The sequence below is a fragment of the Schistosoma haematobium genome, chromosome ZW, assembly GCF_000699445.3.
Source record: "Schistosoma haematobium chromosome ZW, whole genome shotgun sequence".
Classification (NCBI taxonomy): domain Eukaryota; kingdom Metazoa; phylum Platyhelminthes; class Trematoda; order Strigeidida; family Schistosomatidae; genus Schistosoma; species Schistosoma haematobium.
In genome coordinates, this window is record NC_067195.1 from 57,885,347 (window position 1) to 57,910,154 (window position 24,808).

Genomic DNA, 24,808 nt, shown 5'->3' on the forward strand with positions numbered 1-24,808 from the left:
TTGAAATGTATTAATTAAATATTAATTGTTTGCGTGTCCGTGTAGTTACATAAGTGTAAGTACTCGTCGACATTAGTAGCATAGTTTATTGCAGTATAGTAAGATAAAAAGCAAAGTATTATATGGTAATAAATCAATTCAAACTGGAATATGAACTTAATTAACATAATGTCTATAATATTGGCTATTTTCGAAGTTTAAGATTTAGATCGGAATCTTCCACCGAAATCACTCAGCTATCGAAATTAAATGCAAGCTTCAGGCATGAAATTGGACACAAACAGGTACGGCAAGAAAAGGTTATTCTTGTAGTATGGATCGATTCAAATGAGTTGGTTGAAAGAAAGTAGTGAATTTCTCATGCATGTGCATAGTAAGGATTAAAGGTGGAAATCAAATATTCGAAAATGAATGTTTCATAAGGAGATACGATAGATGAAACGATGTGATGAGTATTTGTAATGCGAATCTTCAGACTTCGAGAAACTAGTTTATCTAACCTTCAACCTCAATATGAACTCTCCATTATTATTACTGCTTACTAGTATTGTGATGTTAAGGTGAATTTAAAACTAAATTATTTATGTAGTTACTTTTATCTAATTAAAAATGTAGAAGTAGTGAAGATATGCAAATTGTTTGTGTAGCAAGTTGTGCTACTTAAATAATTAAGTAGTAGTAAAGATTGAAAAATAAAAGTGTTTCATGCAGTCACCTGTTTTCGGCCGATCTTCATATATGTTTAAACTTGATTTCTATAACTGATTGACGATTTCGGTGGAAGATTCCGATCTAAATCTTAAACTTCGAAAATAGCCAATATTATAGACATTATGTTAATTAAGTTCATATTCCAGTTTGAATTGATTTATTACCATATAATACTTTGCTTTTTATCTTACTATACTGCAATAAACTATGCTACTAATGTCGACGAGTACTTACACTTATGTAGCTACACTGACAAACAAATAGTTGAGATACAATTAACACACAAATGAGGATTAAGTGGTCACAGCAAGGGATTTTTCAAACGCAGGAATCTCACACCATATAATCGAGTGTCAGCAAAAATGAATTCTGTATATGATCTATCGAAATCTAACTCATAATGCTCACGCAAATATTTATACATTGATGTAAAAACATCCTATGATCACACTGTAGTTGGGTACTTCATCAGACACAACTTTAGTTTCTCGCAAAACATGACACTATCTTGTTTGGCCTATCATCCAACCTACTGTCGATTGCACTGGGTACCTGAATTTTTGAATTATCATATGTACTGTCAAATATAACTCCGCCTGTAGCTCTTATAGGGTTGCTGCCGGTCCCAAGCCCGGGTAGAGGAGGAGGGTTGGGCATGGGGTTAGCGTCCCCATCCCGTAGAAAACTAACTCGCTAAAAAAACGCATACCAGAAAAAATAATCCAAACCATTTTAACTCTGCCCTGGGAGTTAGAAGGTCTTCATTTAGAAGAATTATGACGCTTCATGGTGAAAGCCGAGTTCCTTCGGAAGCCACGAGGCCGATGCCCCTTCTAACAACCAGAGCAAAAAATTTTATAGGTACATGGAACGTTCGAACAATGTGGGAAACCGGGAAGACCAGTCAAATATCAATGGAAATGAGGAGATACAACTTAGCAGTACTGGGAATCAGCGAAACCCACTGGACCCAAGCTGGACAGAAAAGGCTAGCTACGGGAGAGATGCTGCTATACTCCGGTCACGAAGAGGACAATGCTCCACACACTCAGGGAGTCGCTCTTATGCTGTCCAAACTGGCACGAAATGCACTTGTAGGATGGGAATCTCACGGATCCAGAATCATCAAAGCATCATTCCAAACAAAGAAGGAGGGGATCTTATTGAATATTATCCAATGTTATGCACCCACCAATGATAGCAACGAAGACATTGAAGATCAGTTCTACGAGCGGCTGCAGTCAGTCATTGAGAAATGCCCAAGAAAGAACCTAACTATTCTGATGGGAGATCTAAATGCCAAAGTCGGAATAGACAACACTGGATATGAAGATATTATGGGACGACATGGATTGGGAGAAAGAAACGAAAATGGAGAAAGATTTGCAAATCTATGTGCATTCAACAACTTGGTCATAGGAGGAACGATATTTCCACACAAGCGTATACACAAGGCTACATGGATCTCACCGGACCACACTACAGAGAACCAGATAGATCATATTTGCATCAACAAAAAATTCCGAAGGACAATGGAAGGTGTGAGAACCAGGAGAGGTGCTGACGTAGCTTCAGATCGCCACCTAGTTGTAGCCAATTTGAAACTGAAGCTAAAAAAGAACTGGACAAGTGGACAAACAGCAATACAAAGGTTCAATACAGCCTTCCTTCGAGATACTGACAAACCCAATGAATTCAAGATAGCTCTCAACAACAGGTTCCAAGCCTTACAAGATCTACTGAAAGAAGAAGAAACTACTATGGAGGACAACTGGAAAGGCATCAAGGAAGCATTAACTTCAACGTGTCAAGAGGTTCTCGGTCTAAAGAAATACCATCATAAGGAATGGATCTCTACAGAAACACTGGACAAGATCAAAGAAAGGAAGAACAAGAAGGCAGCAATAAACAACAGCCGAACACGAGCAGAGAAAGTCCAAGCACAAGCTAAATACATAGAAGCAAACAAACAAGTGAAGAGGAGCATTAGAGCCGACAAGAAGAAATACGTGGAAGAACTAGCAACGACGGCAGAAAAAGCTGCTAGAGAACGAAATATGAAACAGCTTCACGATACAACGAAGAAACTATCAGGGAAATACAGTAAACCAGAGAGGCCGGTCAATGACATAGAAGGCAAGCTAATCACCGAAATTCAACAACAGCGTAACAGATGGATAGAATACTTCGAGGAACTCCTGAATAGGCCAGCTCCAATGAATCCACCGGACATCGAAGCAGCACACATAGACCTTCCTATAGATGTCAACCCACCAACTACGGAAGAAATTAGAATGGCCGTCAGACAAATCAAGTGCGGGAAAGCAGCGGGACCCGACAACATACCAGCTGAAGCACTGAAATCAGACATCGAAGCAACCACAAGCATGCTTTATCTTCTATTCAAAAAGATTTGGGAGGAGGAACAAGTGCCGATGGACTGGAAAGAAGGACACCTCATCAAGATTCCAAAGAAAGGAGATCTGAGCAAATGTGAAAACTACAGAGGCATAACACTACTGTCAATACCAGGGAAAGTCTTCAACGGATTGTTGCTGAACCGGATGAAGGATGCAGTAGACGCCCAACTTCGAGATCAACAAGCTGGATTCCGTAAGGATCGATCGTGCACAGACCAAATTGCAACACTACGGATCATCGTCGAACAATCAGTTGAGTGGAACTCATCACTATACATCAACTTCATTGATTATGAAAAGGCATTCGACAGTGTAGATAGGAAGACATTATGGAAACTTCTTCGACACTACGGAGTTCCTGAGAAGATTGTCAATATTATCCGGAATTCATACGACGGACTACAGTGCAAAGTAGTGCATGAAGGACAGCTGACAGATGTATTCCAAGTAAGGACCGGAGTCAGACAAGGCTGTTTACTCTCTCCCTTCCTCTTTCTTCTGGTGGTCGACTGGATTATGAAGACCTCAACATCTGAAGGAAAACACGGAATACAATGGACAGCTCAGAATCAATTAGACTATTTGGACTTCGCAGATGACCTAGCCCTCCTATCACGTACACACGAACAGATGCAGATGAAGACAGCCAGTGTAGCAGCAGTCTCTGCATCAGTAGGCCTCAGCATACACAAAGGGAAAACTAAGGTCCTCAAATTCAAAGCGGAGAACAGCAATCCAATCACACTTGATGGCGAAACTCTGGAAGGTGTAGAGTCCTTCACATACCTGGGAAGCATCATCGATGAACAAGGAGGATCCGATGCAGACGTAAAGGCGAGGATCGGCAAAGCAAGGGTCGCATTCCTACAATTGAAGAACATATGGAACTCAAAACAACTTTCAACCAATATCAAAGTGAGAATCTTCAATACGAACGTCAAGGCAGTTCTACTGTATGGAGCTGAAACTTGGAGAACTACAACAACCACAATCAAGAAAGTACAAGTATTTATAAATAACTGTCTACGCAAGATACTCAACATCCATTGGCCGGATACCATCAGCAATAGCCTTCTGTGGGAGAGAACAAACCAACTTCCAGCTGAAGAAGAAATTAGGAAAAGACGATGGAAATGGATAGGACATACATTACGCAAATCGTCAAACTACATCACAAGGCAAGCTCTAACTTGGAATCCTGAAGGGAAGCGGAAAAGAGGAAGGCCAAAGAACACATTACGTCGGATAATAGAAGCAGATATGAAAAGGATGAATTACAACTGGAAGGAGCTGGAAAGGATTGCTCAGGACAGGGTTGGATGGAGAATGCTGGTGAGCGGCCTATGCTCCTTCACGAGGAGTTACAGGCGTAAGTAAGTAAGTAAGTACTGTCAAATATAATGATCTGACAATGAAACCTAGATCTTATGTTACTGACAAATCTTTTAACCCTTTTAGTCTTGACTAGTTTACATATTTAAAATTGTTCGATCGGCAATTCATTCTTATTTGTAATCAAGTATCTCCTTCAACTCTCCAGCAACCTCCGTATCCTCATATAATTGGCTGACTTAAACAGAAGTTTCCCATTATTTTTCAAAATGATCTTGGTTGCTGTACGAAATTAAACGTTTAGATATTTTTGAAACCAGAACCATACCTATCTTCGACTGAAACGCTCAGTTTCTTATGCAGCACACTTTCTTGTAGACAAAGAATTAGACGGAGTGAAAGCTTTGGGTGTTTTCAAACCAGTTGATAATTCCCCATAGGCATAGTTAGTCATGACAGTAAAAAAAATCAAATGGTAATATTCGAATAGGTGTTGATTTTTCGACTGTACCCAACGACTTATTTGATTCATACCAGTATCCCCTCCCTACTCCAGACCATCTTTTTGCACAACTGAATGGAGCAGATCTTTCGGGAAGATTGACTTCGTTGATGAATATCTACAGATGAAGTAGAAAAAGCATTCAGAAATCTGGTTACCAATAACACACACTAAGGCATCTATCATTATATTCGCCTCCCGTTTAAAGTCAAGACAACTGCGAAAATATTTCAGCAAATTATGGATGCAATCCCTACGGACGTCCCGGGTACCTTGATTTAAGTGGGTGATACTATCGTTTTTGGCACAAACCAGAAAAATTATTTGACCGTTTGGATATGGTTTTGAATCGAATTTAAAAAATTTTCAAAACGTAACAAGAGAATTGTAATTTCTTCACGATTTCAACCAAATATATGGGACTTATTGTCGATCTCTTCGGAAGTTACCCTGGTCCGGAAAATACTGAAGCCATAAAGCAAATGCCACCACCATTTAAGCTCAACTCCCAGAGATCATTCCTGGGGTTAGTAAATCATCATGTCTTATTCCTTCCATCTACGCATCAGCATCGTACGCCTCCAAATGAACTTCTGAGTAGAGAGTTGAAATGGAACTGCTCTCTTCAATATCAAAAAGACTTTAATAATATCAAGAAAACCTTGTCATTAAATAAGCTGTTTACACATTCCAACCAAAACCTGAAGGTAGTCATTGTCTCCAATGCATCGAACTATCGACTAGTTGTTATTCCACACATTTTCCCAGTTGATTCGCAGAAGACTATTGGACATGCATCCAGAACGCCATATTATTTCGAGAAAAATCACAGTCAAATAGAAAAAGGAACTCTAGCAATTATCTTTGCGGTCAAAAAGTTTCATACGATGATCTATGGACCGAATTTCACTTTCTTAACAAACCATAAACACCTATCAATTTTCAGTTCAAAGAAAGGCATCTCAATGTATACCACAAATCTCTGGAAGAGGTAGGCTACATTCCTTCTCGGTTATGATTTTGCTGTCAAATACGTGTCAACGACCATTCTTAGATAGGCTAATGCATTATCATGACTGGTCAATTCAAATCGACTAGGATCGCATCATTACGGCAGTATCAATTGAAACAGAAGTAAAACGAGTTATGTCGGATGCAATGGACGCCAGTAACGGTGAATATGGTCCAGAATGCTACGCTATCGGATTGTGAAACTTAGCAGGTTGTGAAATGTGTGCATGACGGTTGGCCAAACAAAGTCGATAATGATTTATTAGAGTATTTCCGACGAACTGGCGCACCGTCTATTACCAAATCATGTCTGCTGTTTTGGAAACGCCCAGTTATTCCGACCGCTCACAGGTCTCAAGTACTGAAACAGCGTTACTCAGGCCACCCTGATAAGCAGCATATGAAGTCACCGGCACGCAACTAAGTATACTAGCTATCGATGGATAAAAACATTAAAAGTATGGTAAAAAAATGTCCACAACCCGCTCAAACCACAAAATTGTCACCGAAAATACAGTCATCCCCATAGCCATGTGCGGAAGAGCCATGGCGCCGTGTTCATGCTGATTTCGCCTGATCAATAAATGGTCAGCACTTCCTGATTATCACCGACTCATTAACAAAATGACCAGAGATTTATATAATGCCTTAGACCTCATCAATATCGACAATAATGGCACTGAATAGGCTTTTCGGCCAATTCGGTTTAGCGGAAACACTAATTACAGACTCGGGAATTCAGTTCACGTTTTAAATCTTCTCTGAATTCTGCATTACACACATTCGGTCATCATCCTGTCATCCCCAGTCAATGTTTTTAAGAGAGCTCTCACAATGTCACAGTGAAGGGGACGCAGGAGGGGGTCGTCTAGAATTTTTTGAAACTATCCTGAAAAACTCTGAACTCAGTATACCTAAGGGTGTCTCCCCAGCTGAATCAGTGTTTAGAAGGGCACTCTGACTTCGGTTGATGGCATTTATCCACAAAGAAGAAGGCTAGGAGGACTGAATGTCAGTTTCCCAATGGGTTACCAACGTATGTAGGGATCTTTCGACGATGAAGAGATGTGTGTCTAGCGGATATCATAGTAAGAAGAGTCGGTGACGTGATGAGAAAAATTGGTGTTTAGGGGAAATGACTGATGAGACCTGTAAACCACATCCGTGACAGAAGACTAAATTTAAATGAAGAACAAGCTACTTCGAACTTACCACTAGATTACCTAATGGACACAGTCAGTTGGGAGCAACAAAATAAATGTAGAAGTGACGGCCAGACCCCAAGAAGATCGCTAAGGAGATGTCGTTTCCCTCAACTCCTTCAGTTAAATCCAAGGAGTAGGACGTACTTTTCAGGGGGGAAAGGTGATATGGTGAGCCACTCAGAAGTAGCCAAATGGGAGGTTCATTTCAAGACAATCGTAAATGAACTTGAGTGTCAGATATAAACAATGGGCTAAGAAATCGACTGATTCTCTTAGGAGTATATGTATATATAAATGAACGTTTATAAATATTATTCGGTAGCTAAATAGAACATCTGTTCCTCACTTATCTTCTCGCTCAAGTAGTCAGTTTGATGGGTTAATGCGTAGTACGTAGTGTATCAATATAAGATCTCGGATATCACCGAATTGCCCTTCCTTACCTATGTTATAAAACATTTATTATCAAGAGGATACGACTCCATGAAAGCATAATTAGAAGTAAAGATGATCTCTCTAAAATGGATTATAAAATTGCAAAACTTATTACCCACCTAAAGTATTGGTAATAATTTTCCATAAATCCAGAAAGTTTGGTAATCTGTTTATAACCTTTAGTGTCACGTTGTTAATTGATATGTTGTCGTAAATTCTACTATCAAGCTCATTTTTAAATGTATATTCATTTTGATTTAAAATGAAAAAAAAAAACAAGATCACAACAAGTTTCAAAATTTAGAATATCCATTTGCATGGAATAACAGTCGTTCACTTATCGAAATTTTCATGGTAATGAACAATTTTCTGCACAGAATTTATCAAATTCACTTGTGAATATTTCAAAAACATGTGTTAAAAAATTTTTCGTCAGTAATTAGTAACCATCCATCTTCATACATTAACATTGTCAAATCATTATAATCTAGTGATATCTTGTTTGTTACATAATACTTTTTAACACTTATGTTCTGTTGTAATCGACTTTTATATTTTAGTAAGATAAAGGAAGATAAAATAATGGCTCACGCGATTTTTGTAGTAATTAGCTCTAGGTTAAGTTGTTATCTTCATATCAAGCACGTGAAATTATAAGAAAATTAACATACATTATTGATTAGTTTAAACTAATTTCATTGCAATATGAACATAGTTAGACTATCAAATATCTGAGAAATTTCAACAAGTTTTAGCGGTAAATAAATCCACAAAATCAATAACTCAGTAAGTTTTCGATATTTGATGCTTCCACACTAGATCATGAGTGGGTACGCTGTGTTTAACTCCTCCTGCAACCGCTAACTAGCTTAGATCAGTCACTTCTCAATATATCGATATTCTGTCAAATACATCTTTAAACCTCTTCGCTTCTGACTTTTGATTTAACTTGGTTGGCATATTTCGATTGTGGATGTTGTTATTGGTTGAGGTGTTGTTAAACTCTAAATACTTCTAGCATCTAAAAGATCACCAAAAATGTCTTTGAAACAATCAAGTATGTAGTAGAACACTATCAACTGATTGATTTTGATAAGTTTTCTTTAACATTTTACAATGCGCAATGTATATTGATAAACTATGCATATGGTTTTCATCTAGTTTGAAGGTGTATAATGTTTGTTTTATTTTATTTATTTATCTCTTACATTTCATTTAAAACATTGTTTTCATCATTAACTTATCAGTGTCCACTCTATGTTATCGGATATTATGAATTTAGGTTTTCTTTTTCATTGTATTTCAATGTATTCATATAGATGAATGTTCTTTCATTTGTTTTAATAATCAATTGTCTGAGTAATCTTTGAAGAAGAAGAAAAAATTTTTCTCATTTCTCTCATATATGAATAACCTACATCTTGGTTGTCTCTTATTTCAATCAATAATGGTCTGTAAAATATCTGGATTGTTGTTTTAGAGAAAAGAAAAGAAGCTAATTATTAGGTTATTTGTTTTGTTTTTTTTAAAGAAAAGATAACTGTAAGCAGTATACTAATAATTGACCTTTATTTTTCTAACCTCATTCTACTTAAATTACAATATCATATGAAGATCAATTTTAAACAAATAATCATAGCTCACTTTTGTTACCATATTGTTAATATTTATATTTCCTTGAAAAAGCTTGAACCAGATTACTAGGCAAAATATTGGATTACTTGAAATTCTTTCACTAACATTTGATACATACATTCTTCCTCTTTAATTGGTAGTTATTATTAATTATTATGGCTGTTTCTTTAAAATGTGAAAAACTCTACTTTTTTTCTATGATTTAAGATGGTAATAAATAAAAGGTAATAATATAATTAAAGCAATTTATCCCCTTTGATAAATTTCGATAATGTAATGAGAAGACGAAGATTATCAGAATTATGTGATATATTAGCGCAATACATTTCGAACAGTCTGGTCACACATATACTTGTTAAGAGCATTTATATATAAAAATAAAAGGTCAACTAGACAGGAAACGGGCTAAGAGGAGATAAGGATAATGATAAGAGTAATAATAATAATAATGATAATAATAATAATAATGTGAACACAATTTGAAACCTAATCATCCTGGACAATAAGCCAATATTACCAGGGTAGGTTTAAGGTGAGAACAAACTGTTTTTGAATACACAATGGGGATTTGAATTTTCGTATGGCTAAGGCTTCAATGAACCTGAATATAAGCCCTTTTACACTTTTGTACAACACCACAAAAGCCGAGTTAAGTTCAATCTTATGGCCTGTTTCGATTATATGTTTAGCAATAGAGGATGATGGATGTTTATCCTCTACTCTTATTGGGTTACTTGATTCTATTTCTTTCTGCAACCATTTTGGTACATGTTCACACACCCTAATTTTGAGATCATGATTGCTCTTCCCTATGTATGTGTGACCACACGCACATTTAAACACATTGGGATGTGACACAATCGTTTTCATATCTTTTATGTTTTGGATGAAGCATGTACCTTGTTATTTCTTTGATGATGACCTTTGCTGCGCAATACGTTTTGTTGATGACTGATTTAAGCCTTTAAAGAAGAAAAATGAATTTGTGAAATCTCAGCGAATGAATTTTGAAGTGAATCGAACGTTTCGCCTGGCAATTTGGTCCAAGCTTTTTCAAGGAAATATATATATATTCCTCTTTAATGTCTCACATTAACTCGGCGCCCAAATACTGTGAAACTATTCGATCAAATTCAGACGAAAGTTCTTATTTATGATTCAAGCTTTTGTTTCAATAAAAGGCTATTTGAATCACCTCTAAATGGTAAAGTGGTGTAGACAGGCTTTTTTTCTACCAAGGCTATAATAGGTCTTACTGCACCATGAACTTTCCATCTATTTATGAATTTCAAAGGATAGCCATTTTCCGTTAATGTTTTATTTAATAACCTAACATTATCATCTATGGCGTCATTTGTACAAATACGATCAAGCCTGTTGAATAGGCACCTTATCACACGCCGTTTGTATTGCACGGGACAATAACTATAGTAATTAAAGTATTGACCTGTCCGCGTTGGTTTTCTAAAAATGAATCGTCTGATTAAACCATCTTCTCGTCTACTTATAAGTATATCTAGGAAGAGAAGCTGATCGTTCTTCTCCTCTTCACATGAGAGACTGATATGGTTTTGGAGTGTTAAATTTATTCAATAAACAGTACATATCCTCATTTTTTTCACAAACAACTAAGATATCGTCCACATATCTCTTATAAAGTGACATGTTTTCGATAAGGTCATCAGCCAGATTTTCAACATGTACCATGAACACATCTGACAACAATGGTCCTAGCGGACTAACCATAGCAACCCCATCAATCTGGCGAAAGTATTCACCTTACAAAGTGAATTGAACTTGAGCTTATTATCCAGAGAGATTAGGTTTCAAATTGTGTCCATATTATTATTATTATTACTCTTAGTATTATCCTTGTCTCCTCTTACCCCATTCCCAGTCTAGTTGACCTTTTATTATATATATATGTTCTTAACAAGTATGTGTGTGATTAGATTGTCGAAGTGTATTACGCTAATATACCACATAATTCTGATAATCTTCGTCTTCCTATTACATTATCATGATAATATATGTTCTTTTTCTGAGGAAAAATCTTAGCAGTTTGACACAATAAACATGTCGTGTAATTTTAACAATTTAGAAAAAGTGCTTCATCAAAATCATTTACCTGAGCTACAAATCTTCTCTACTGGCTCCATTGACCAAATATTTATGTAAAAGTAATACTCATGATTTATGTCTGTGAAATTTAAAAAAAGCTTGCAAATTATCTAATTTTTTTATTTGTTATTTTCACTGATTGAAATCATGAGTCAACTGAAGCTAGACCACCATGGAAAATCTGGAAGCACTGGACGGCCGTTTCATCCCAGTATGGGCTCCTCAGCAGTGAGTAACCACGATCCTGCATCCCGCGAGATCGGAACCCAGGACCTATCAGCCTTGCTTATAATGAACGACCTATCACTGTTATATGAATAGAATAGAAATATCACTTTCTTAAAAATTAATAGCTTAGATAATTGTTTCTATGTTTGTTTTTCTTATTGATTTGATAAGCTAACTGAATACAATATGATAGGTACTTAATTTAACAAAATGAATCGATTTAATGGATAGTAAAATATATTTCATTGTATTAAGGACTAGTCAATACATTTGCAATCTAACGTTGAAGTTGCACAATATGTTTTGCTTCCATGATCATTATAGACATAATATAATTACTTACATTATCAAAGTGAAGATAATTATTGGTAAAAATATACCATTTAATTACAATTTGAATAAAAGAAGATTTAATTAGTGTATTTAATAAGATCGATAAGTTATAGTAAACAATTTCTAGTCTGAATACTGGAAAGGTTGTCCTCAGAATGAAATATATCCGTAATATTAAACTAAATATTTCTCAAAAACTAATTAAACGATTTAATATTACTTTATTTAACTTATTACTACTTATATCCATAGAATTATTTTACTGTCCAAAATTGAAAATATTTAGCATAATTTAGAACCTACCAATTATACCTTACACCTTCTGTTCTAGTTATCTTTAGTTTACATTAAACTTATAATTCTAAAGTTTCATACACATAGTTCCCTTTATTATTTTAAAGAGAGCAAGAACAAAGATTGGTGCAGAATAATATGAATTCATTTTATTTCACAGGTTGAAATCATGTGTCGATTGAAGCTAGACCACCATGGGAAACCTGCAAGCACTGGACGGCCGTTTTATCCTAGTATGGTACTCCTCAGCAGTGCGCATCCACGATCCAGCACCACGCGGGGCTCGAACCCAGGACCTACTGGCTTCGCGCGCGAGCACTTAACCACTAGACCACTGAGCCGGCATCCAACGGTGTTAATGATTTCAACCTGTGAAATTTCTAAAAACTCTCCACAAAACTCATTTTATTTCGTTAGGTTCTCATCAGCTGCTTACAACCTAAAATATTTGAAAATCAACATTATTATAGATATTGACATACTTATACAACAGAGGGCGATGAAGGATGAATATATGTAACATAATGTGGCAAAGATTTCGTTAGAGTTAATGAGGTCATAAAATTTTGTTTCGAATATATAGAGTTTGGGAGGGAAGGTTCCAGAAAATTGAAATGGTGATTAGAAATCATGGAATTAAAACACATTAGACGATTATATAATGAAGTGATCAAAAATAGATTAATGTTAATAAAGAGAGATATGAATTGAAATTGGTCAGTTATGAATGATATAATTATAAAATTCAGAAAGAGTTGAAATGACGTAATAAATCTTTCTTTGCCCTGGTAACATTCACCCCACCCCCTTTTATTTTTATTTATTTATATTTTATTTAGAATATTTAATCATAGCTTGCAAGCATTTTTAATCTGAACCAGCTTTAAATCCCGAAATATTTAGCTACATAGAATCAGAATTCTATTCACTGAAACGATCTAATTAATTTTTCTCTGAATCCCAGTCCTAATTTGATTATATTTTATCTATTACAATTACACAAATGTTTTTATTATTTTAAAAAAAAATTGTATTATTACAAAAGATATTTCTACTTAGAATTCCTAATAATCATTCTTATTACATATCATTCCTTTAACATTTTCAATTATTGACATTTTGGTTACCCTGATGATGATAACCTTTTATTCTAATAGTTGAGATCATGAAAACCTGGAAGCGTCCAGTGCTTCCAGGTTTTCATGATGGTCTAGCTTCAATTGACTCATAATCGCAACTTTTAAAATTACTATAATATTCACAAAAGCCCTTCTGATATTAAACTTTTTTTTCATTCATTCTCTGTCTTAGCAACTGTTGAGTTTTCTGATCTGAATGGCTTAAATACGAAGACATCATTTTAATAAAGTTATCAACGTTCACTTCCAGTTTTCTCTTACCATTTATTAAAACTATGTGATTACTAATCACTAAAAAATACGTAATTTATACGAGTATTCGTCATATTTGAACGAATTATTTATTTTGTATTGTTTGTTTGAATCATCCCATTGATGTTTAGGACTGCAAATGATCAACTCTAGAATGTAGGTACATTCAGTTCATAAGTCACAAATAGGACGAGACACGCGTCCTGGATTCCACCGCCAACCACCATCATTTCTGATAATTTGAACAAACAGTTTAACAGAAAAATGTCTTAATTACTTGTAATTTATGTATAAAGGTTTATATCTTCACGTTTTTAATACTATAAACTAAAAATGATCCAACTTTGTTAAAAGTTTAACTAAATGGTCATACAGAGACAATCGATTTCAGTCCCCAATATAAACAGTAGAAATTATACACACAAACAAATAAATTCATGCCTTTCAAACAACATGGTGGTTAGCTGAACTAAGCAGTTTAATAAATAACATGTTAACATTTGAAGAAGTAGGTAACGAACTTGAATTTCAGTATAAAAATTAGTATTGCGATGTAAGTTTATCCAGAAGATGAATTCTAAATAGATTAAAACTTATGTCCTGAACTCCACTGTTAGCTGCAATCCAACTTTAAAAACAGATAATTTATTCATAGATTTATATATGTTGAACTAAACAGCTTTGTAAACGAGTTTGTTGAGAAGGGTTTCGTCTCTATAATGACTTTTTATCAAATCCAAACTGTTAAAAATATAATACAAAGTATACACTTAGTGTATGTAAATTTGCACTTACATTACTTTTAAAAAATAACTATTGTATCATTGGTCAACTACTGATTTAATGTTTGATCATTATGTTTGTATGTTGTCATTCGATAGCAACTGTTAAAAATAGCATTGCATAAAATAAGTAATGAAATTCATGGGGTAAAAATTTTTTTGATTGCTATTATTGAACTGGAATGGTTAGACACATATAAGAAATCGATTCAGTAATACATTGGTATTGTACAATATGTCGAACCTTACGGTGTCTGGTTCTATGCTGTTTGTTAAGATAAGTATTCACTATTCACATGACCTAAATTGAGAGACAACAACTGATCATAGATTTTATTACCTCTTTAAAGGAAAGAGATTAATGAAAATTATATCGAATCTTCACAAAATATATTTGAGATATTCAAATAAATTCAGTCACCTTAGTGATTGAGATTTGTACGAATAAGATATTTCTAGTATTTTCCATTTGTTCAACACTCAGTTTATTTGTAAATTGATGTATTGATGATTTGACTAAAATTCACGAAGACTTGAAATGAATTTTATTGTTTGTTTTTATTGTAGCTCATTGTTCAAGTTGTTCAATTTTCTTTTTAGTATTGAGTTTAATGTTCAACCCAACTCAACATAACGTCCAATAATTAGTACTTATTTATGTCTTATTTTCTTGATAAGTTCATCTATAATGTACTTTTATGATGTGAATTTTATTAGGTCACATTTTTATTTAACTTTATATAGATCATGACGAGACCGTGATGTATTATTTGTTGTTTATATGTATCTAGTTTTATTATTTTTACAAACTGAAGTAAACATATTTTTATATCAATAGGTAGGTAGTGTGCATATGAAATCCAATGTAATAAAAGTAAATAATATAAATGTGTGTATTCTAGTTTTGAAGTAGAGGTTTTATGAAGATTTGTATAATTTTCAGGTGATATTCATCACGAATAGAATTTAGATAAAGTACAGGTAAAAATCAAATAGCGCTAAATAGGTATTTCACCCTAGTAGAGGACTGATAAGAAGTAAGCACTTACGACGCCAATCCAGTAGCGAAATATTTAGGCACCAATTACGAGATCTGAATGTCATTAGAAGGATTTCCGGTAAAGCTATGGATACATACTTCTGAGGAGCTATATAATGTGATTTGGTGAGATCCATGTAGTTTTGTGTATTGTTTGTTAGGGAATTCAGAGCCACCTATAAATATTTTGTGGAATGCAAAGAAAATTTCAAACCTCTCACCATTCTTGTTCGTTTCTCCTGATCAGTCCATGTCGTCCCATGATATCTTCATACCGAGTGTTGTCCATTCCAACATTGATACTTAGATCTCCCATCAGAATTATTAGGTGCTTTCCTGATCACTTCACTATGATCAATTGCAGCCTCTCATAAAACTTGTCTTTATAGTCTTCGTTCCTATCGATAGTGGGTGCATAACATTGGATAACATTCATTGTGATTCCCTCCTTCTTCGTTTTGAACGACGATTTGATTATCCTGGATCAGTCGGATTCCCATCGTATAAGTGCATTAGATACTTCTTTGTACAAAATCAGAGCAACTACTCGAGTGTGTGGAGCAGCTGCTTCCTCGTGACCGGAGTACAACGGCATCTCTCCTGAATATATCTTTCTCTGTCGAGCTTGAGTACAATGGGTTACACTGATACCGAGCACCGTCAAGTTGTAGCTCTTAATTCCCATAGCTATTCGATTAGTCCTTCCGATCTCCCACATTGTCTGGACATTCCGTGTACCTATATTAATTGTTTCTCTGGTTGTTAGAAGGGGCACCGACCTCGTCACTTTCGAAGTGTGTTGACTTTCACCATGACGCGTCATAATTCTTCTGAAGGATTGTTCAACTCGGAGGACAGATTTTAAATGGTTTGATTTGTTTATTCTAGTTAGCGTTTTTAGTGTTGTTTTCTACTAGATGGGGTTGATGAAACCATACTCAACTCAACTCTTTTGTGTGGGCTTGGAACCGGCAATAATCCTAAAAGGGTTACAGGTGGATATAGGAATCGGACATGTTATAATGTATTTCATCGTTTCCAGATGATGTGAACAGTTGAAATTATTGACTTCCAACTCATTTGAAATATTTCAGCCGTATGTATATTCCTTTTTCATGAATAGATTTACGATCGTACAACAGTAAAATAACGCCATTTTGTATTTGAATACACACAGTTCAACCACTGGGTATGTACTATTATTGATTTGAAAGTAATTCTTATCATAATTTGATACCAGATTGAGAAGTAAAAGGCATTTGGTGTCAAAAGTCAGCTGTCTTATTTTAGTTCATGGTAAAGATTCGTCCTTTGAGCAGGATGGTTTGATTGAAGAGCATTCATTGCTTCATGAGGGAATTTACTTCATTTCTCATAAATGATTACTAAAATAAAAATATCAACTCTAAATATAAAATATGACTGATTTATTTAATTGATTTCATTAAATGAAGTCGATGATAACAGGAAACAATGAAATATAACATTTTAATGTATAATTACTCAGTTTTTTACGATACTAATGCTTGTTCTCGTCTACAATTATACGTAACTCTGGCCAGTTTAATAATCCATACTTGATAATAACATATGAATAATATGACTCTGTTTAAGCAATCCATATTCCTACCATAAAAAAGTTAATTATTTATTAATAATAATACTTTAATGTTGTTATATTGATTAATGTTCGTGGATCATCCAATTAACTAATTATGTTCCTCTCACCAAAAAATAGACAATTAATTTATTTCACAGTTGAATTCATGAATCGACTAAAGCTAGATCAGCATGAAAAACCTGGGACTCCTCAACAGTGCGCATCCATGATCCCGCACCGCGGTACCCGAACCCAGGACCTTCGGTCCCGTGCGCAAACGTTTAAGCTCCCGACCACTGAACCGGCATCCAACGATATTAATGTCTAACTTCAACCAATTCATAAGATTGCGCTTCCATCCACCATTGTCATCAGTGAGTTACTATCTCACAACAAACCTGGTTAATTATAAATGTACTACTCAAAACGTCTACCGACATGAATCTAAACGCTTACATGTAGAATATTATTTAGAAAATTTTGTGAAATATCTTTGTATTTTTATAATTGGGTGAGTACAAGTCACTCAGTTAAATTATTGCTGTTCTGATTGATAGTTTGAAACGGTGAAGAATTTTGTGCTGAAAATCGATCGGTTACTGTATACAGTAACCAAGTTGGAACTATTATTAGTAGACGATAACTGTCTTTAAGTTTAATAATCACTGAATTAAATTATTCACAGTTTCATTATTAGTCAGCTTTTACTACAAAATGATCTTAATTATGGGTACGCAGTTTAGAATCCTTAAATAAGACGTGGCACCTATCTATCGAGTACTGTCAAATTTCTAATGGTTCTTTAACTGACTTTATTTCGTGTAAAGAAGCTGTAAAAGTTAAAGAATAATGAGAAAAAATTATATGCGGAGATACTTATATCATTGGCTGTTTTTGTTCCTTGTTCTTAGTATAATTTCTGTTCTCCCAAGTTGTATATGGTAATATGAATCTTGTAAATAAACTCCAATCCATAAAACATTACATTATTCACTTTTCCACCTGGCAGAGCTGGTGTTTCAGTATTTCTTCCAAGAAAATGTCTAATCCTAAATGCTGTATGCTATCACGAACGAAAATAGAGAAAGCAGTAACATTCTCGAGTATTATACCGTAGGTTAACAAGTTCATCTTACCTTTTAATAATGTGTGTAAAGTCGTTTTTTTTAGAAAATGAAAACAATTAGTCTCTTTGATAAATTTGTTTAGTGTAATAAGAGGATGAAGATCATCAAAGCTATATGATATATTAGCACAATACGTATCAAAAAATTTAGTCGCACATATACTAGTTAAGAACATTCGTATGTGAAAAAAATTAAAAGGTCAACTAGACAAATAGAAGGAAATAAGGACAAACAAGAAGATAAGAATGGTTCTTTTCTTAAGTAAACACTGTGAAACTCACCAAGATGAATAATAAACTGTATTATCAGGATAGGTTTAGAGTGAGAACAAACCAATTTGAATGAGTAAAGAGGGGTTTAACTTTCGTATGACCAACGCTTCAATAAAAATTAGTATACACCCTGAACACATTTGTACAAAACCATAAAAGCCAAGTTAGAATCAATCTCATAACCACAAGTATGTATGACCAGACTGTTTAAAATGTATGGTGCTAATATATTGTAGTGGCTTAGCTTCGTTAATTGACCACCTTGATAACCGTTATTATAGGAATCCCAACGGTGTTTGAAATCAGAAGGCAATGAGAAGCGGCAACTACAATTTATTAGCGGATAGCACGGATCACGAACCCATAAGCACATTGAGCGAATTTGAAGCAGAGAGGCGAATTTGTGTATGCGAGAAAATACAGAAGCAAATTTATAGTCAAATCCAATAGGGCGCAGCTAGGTAAGGCGAAGGCTAATAATGTGATCTGAGTACATATATACGTGGGGAAAGAGAAGGAATCATCGAGTGATATGTAAGCGATCAATATTTAAGCTTGAAAGAGATATGTGCGTAGGCTGTCATGTGGTCAAGCGTACACGTTTATACAGATAAGATAGTGATCATAATAGTAGAAAGAAATATGCGAATTGTTACTGTTAGAATAACATTGTCTGTTAAGTATGTTAATAAAAGGGTTTAACAAAACTTAACCATAATCGAAATTGGTATTAGGAGAGCTGAATAGATCAATGTTAGGCCACCACTGAAAACCTGGAAGCACTGGATGGTCGTCTCGTCGTAGAATGGGACTCGACAGCAGTGCGCATTCATGACTTCTCACGTGAGACTCGAACTCAAAATTCTCCAGAACCCTATACTGATAGTTTTTTATTGTTTTTCCGACTATTATTGAGTCTATTTAACGATGAAATAGTAAGTCCCTTAAATGATCACAGATCTGTTAAGTAAAGTAATTTATCATGAGATTGAGTCGTTAAATATGTACAATTATCACGATAATGATTCATCAGTTCTATTGAATTTTCTGCGTGACTATAGTTTATGGATGAATCAGTCGGGTTTAAGATACTAGGTTGGATTTCAGTGTGAAACTAATCAATCCATATGGCTAAATAGCATTTTAGCATTAAAGCTGATGGAATTTTATGATATATACAGTTTCTAGCTCTAAGGTTCAGCTGTAAATTCTAATACTAATTCCTCACACTGATTTATAACCTTCACTTAACCCTGGTAAGTTAGTCGACATTCTCGAGGTCACTTAAGCATCACTCACAGGGCGTCCATAATTTATAGTCTCACCGAATTTTCTCTTCACATTACGTTGTTATATGTATTTATGTAACTGTCATTACTAAAACATACATTACAATCATAGTTGAATATAATAAACAGAAATGAATTCATTACATCTCTCGATCACGTACAAGTTGTTTATCTTCAAATATTAAATAACAGTCAAAATATAACGCACGTAATAAGAACAATAACAATTTAGACGAAAACGTACTACTTTCATATTTATGAAAAAATGACTAAACACAGTGAACACAATAAAGCATATATGCGTGTGATCGTTTCACATGAAAAAAAATAATAATAATAATAATAATAATAAGATCAAATGGTTTACTCTTCATATGATCGTTTGTCAACTTTTCATTTAGTTACATATTACAATGTCAATAAATAATTCAAAATAATTTAATTCTTAAGATTATCTCTTTGATTGTGTGCAACAAAACACAATGTGCCATTTAACTGTCACAGTTATATATATTTTCTGATCATATACAAAGTCATTTTGATTTTAGTATGAGGACTGATGGAGATTGTAGTATTTAAACAATTGAATTCACTAGTCGATCTAAGCTAGATCACGACTGAAAACCGTGAAGCACTGAACGGCTGTTTCGTCCTGGTGTGGGACTCCGCAACAATGCAAAACCATAATTTTGCACCCAGGACTCAAATCCAGGACCTCCGGTTTCATGCGCTAACGCTTAACCTCTAATCCACTGATTTATTTGTCTATTTTTAACAGGGATATATGATAATGATAGAATGTAACAATTAAAGCTATCACTAATTTTAAGTTTCAAGTTTTATAGGATTACTAAGTTAATTTCATGTTTATTCAATGATTAATTAAATCAAATATTCTCACTATACTATCAAAATAATTGAGAACATGTAAAAAAGTTATTTATCCTTTGAAAAGTTAACTTGTTTCTACTCCTTACAATATTACTAATTTATCATTTCTATGATGAAACAACAATATTATACATAACTTAATTTACAGATAATTCCCATTTAAACATTAAAAATTAAAAACACAAAGTTCAATGAAGGGATCTCTTTTCAACGAATGTATATTACCAAGCTGTACAACTGTATATATATATGACAATTTTCTTTTATTGAATTACTAGTTCCGTGAGGAAATGTGAACACGACTAGCAAAGATGATGTAATAGAAGGATTATAATATCAGATTACGTAATATGAATAATAACAATGAACTTCGTAAATTAGGAACGAATTATAACGTGAATATAGTAAGATGACTAAAATGTTTTTACTACAATAATTAAAGGTAATTAAAGGTCAGAGAGGTATAAAAAATAAATAAAGTGATATAATATGTAAAATATATGATGAATAAAATAATGAGAGTATGAGACATAAGTAAATGGGGTATGCAGCAATAATAATAATTAAGGCCAGGGTAACGATAACAATAGGACGTACTTCTTTTGTACGCATAGATCTGACTTGGGCTCGTAGATGGTAAGAGCTCCGGTCATTTTTAGGAGCTGGATACGAAGAAATCTAGGTACATTTGAACGAATAGTATATACAACCTTAAAATCAAACTGTGGATCCTTTAATTATTGTAGTAAAAACATTTTAGTCATCTTACTATATTCACGTTATAATTCGTTCCTAATTTACGAAGTCCATTGTTATTATTCATATTACGTAATCTGATATTATAATCCTTCTATTACATCATCTTTGCTATTCTTGTTCACATTTCCTCATTGAACTTTGTGTTTTTAACCACTTAATTTGTTTCAAAACAAAACAGTTTTTACATTAAAAGATCATATGCATAGTTATTTAATGTTCTAATTTACTAATACAATCAACTACTATCATGTTAGATTTTAATTTTATAAAGCCAATAGTAAGTTGTATTTTATCTGATTTCTTTTTTATTTTATTTATTTTAAAATAAAGTCATCCCATAGTATTTTTATGTTATAAAAGGATAAAACTCATTCATATTGTACCTGTAACCCTGAAAAAAACATTTATTTAAACAAAGATAGATAGTGGCTAGCAGTGGAATCCAGGAGGTGAGTCTCGTCCTATTTGAGCTTTGTCGGCTGGATGTACCTGCATTGCAGAGTTGTTGTTCACTCTGGGACTTATTCAGGTACATCCAAAATAGGAAGAAATGCGCGTCCTGGTTTCCACTGCTAACTACTATCTATCTTTGATTTAAACACTTATGACTTAAGGCTATATTGAGGTAATCCGCACAGGATGTACATATGCCAATATGATACTGATCCATTGCAGTCCTAAATAACAATGGGATGATACAAGTAAAACAACACCAAGTGAATTTATACATTTATTTAATATAAAGAAAATAACGAAACACTATTTTCATCAGTTTCATCATTTTTTTTGTTATTATTGTTACACTTTTCGAAAGAAGGATCTTTGTTTTTTGTTGAAAATAAATAAAAAATCTTCTACAAAATGAATAATATTAAACAAATATAACTTGTAACGTTTCAACATGTAAAAAGAATTATTGAACTTTGAATAAAGTGAAAAAAATTTAAAAAAAAGAAGACTTTCTCAAGTAGATTTGTACAATAGAAATGAATAGTTAATACAAAGAAAAACAAACAAACGGTATCCATATAAGGATTCAAGAACTTATTGGATTACGTTTGTGAATACAGAAAAACAAAATCAGACTCATAAAATCACATTAACGCTTACAGTGTTTGATGCAACAAGAAAAAAAAAAGAAAAACAAACAACCAAACAGACTAACGATGATAATGATGATAATGATAGTGAAATTGAACACAGTAGATAGCAGGGAAAAAAATGGTGTTTTAAATCTTATTACATATGTATTCGTACAATTACAAAGATAAATGTTATTTAGTTTAATTCAATAAGAAAATCTGTATATGTTCTTAAAGATTATTAGCAAAGTTAGTTGAAATAAATATAATTAAATTCTATGCCCAACAAAATTGTTTGTCTATATTACATAATGAATTTTAGAAGAATATTTATATATATATAATTATTTTTGAGTTTTAATTGGTATCACGGATGGTTTATCTGATTCATGTGAACATTTACGAACAAGTGAACGTTTACGATTTGTACATGTTGTACTTACAGACCATGTTGAATTTATAGGTCTTTTACTATTAATTTTAATATTACCCAAATCATATATGGATAATGTTGAAGTAACATATCCTGGTGTAGTAGCATTACTTGAACTAGAAACTTTACACAATACAGAAGAAGAACGTGATTGTGATTGAATCCAGTTAGATGATAAACTTACACTACGAGGTAGATTGTTTCTTTTTAACTTACCAGTTAAATTTTCTGCACTATTACGTTTTGTTAATTTATCTTTAGATTTCATATTGAATTTATCAGTGAAAATATTTGATTTACGACTATGTAAATCATGATAATAAGCTTGAAGTTGTCCCATAAAATGTAAATTTGGTCCAGCTACAGAACGACGTGCTTGTACAAATTCTAATGCTTTATAAACATTTAATCCACGATTATTGTATAAAAGATAAGCAATGACAACTGCAACTGATCGAGAAACACCAGCTAAACAATGAACTAAAACGATGCCATTATGCTTTCTTGCTTTTTCTGTAAGAGTAATTTAGAAGAATAATGTGGAAATTTGAAAACTATCTGAATATGTTAGATACTATAAAAGAAGAGTTTTTTTTAAAAATCTCGTTTTATAGTTGCAATGACGAGAGTTTGAAATGAAGCATTTATTTTTAATTATAATTTACACTACACTACTATCAAAATTTTATCAAAGTGTACTGATAATGAACTCCAAAAGCGTGAATAGTATATAAATAAATTGTTATAGATCACAATTACTCACAATACATTGTGAATGTCATACTTGATTAAAAATATTGTTTACTTGTTGGTGTAATGCGATGATCTAACAGCACATTTCAATTCATGTTTATTCAAATATGTTTATGTAGTTACTTAATTAAACGCAAGGACAATGCTCGAACATATCAAGTTTAAAAGGATACAAAGAAGTCAGGTTGTAGCTATGTATATTTAGAAAACTTTAGACTTGTAAACCATCTTCCGTGAGATTATTTAAAATTTTTACAATATTGAATTATATTCAGCTAATGTTTGATAACTGTGATATTTTACCGATTGCACAACACTGAAATTCAATAGTTTTCTTTTTTACAGATTGAAATCATGAGTCAACTGAAGCTAGACCACCATGGAAAACCTGGAAGCACTGGAAGGCCGTTCCGTCCTAGTATGGGATACCTCAGCAGTGCGTATCCACGATCTCGCACCCCACGAGATTCGAACTCAGGACCTATCAGTCTCGCATCAGGCGCTTAACCAACTAGACCACTGAGCCGGTATCCAATGATGTTAATGTCTAACTTCAACCAATCCACGAACACGAAGTTTTCTTTTTTACATTTTAATAATATTCCTGTAAAACAAGAATTAAATTATTCAAATTTCAAGTTACATTTTAATAAAGCCAGTATTCAATAATTATCTAACGATTCAATTTCACAGCCACTGTATTCAAAAATTAGTTGAATAGCAAATCATTTAACAGTTGAACAACAACAATTAGGATGAATATTTTAATCCCAAAATGCTTTACAAAATCTTGGCTAATGATTTAGATTTAGATAGTAAAATCAAGATTATATAATGAAGGCAGAAATAGGTAGAAAATCATTTTCAGCCACTCGAAATCTAAAATTTTAAAAGTGCTGTAAAATGTCATTGAGAATATTTGTTAAAAGTTTCATAAATAAATGTTGTTTCGTTTAGTTTTGAATAACTGTCTATTTTTCAGAACTCCAAAAGATAAACTAGAACACTTTCATACATAATTACCTCTGTTTCATATTTTTATATATGTATACAGTATTATTGGATGCTGACTCAGTGGTCCAAAGGTTAAGCATTTGCGTGTGAGACTGATAGGTCCTGGGTTCGAATCTCTCGGGGCGGGATAGTGGATTTGCACTACTGAG

At 33.5% G+C, this 24,808-nt stretch overlaps 1 protein-coding gene across 1 annotated transcript in view; it reads right to left on the reverse strand.

Annotated features, from left to right (window-relative positions):
- Positions 1-21,946: 21,946 nt before the first annotated feature.
- DUSP16_1 (Dual specificity protein phosphatase 16) overlaps positions 21,947-24,808 on the reverse strand; it is a 31,161-nt gene continuing 28,299 nt past the window's right edge. Inside the window, exon 5 of the mRNA XM_051211866.1 lies at positions 21,947-23,405. Within this exon, the coding sequence (XP_051071977.1) occupies positions 22,804-23,405 (602 nt within the window). The 3' untranslated portion in view covers positions 21,947-22,803. The remainder of the gene's footprint in view (positions 23,406-24,808) is intronic.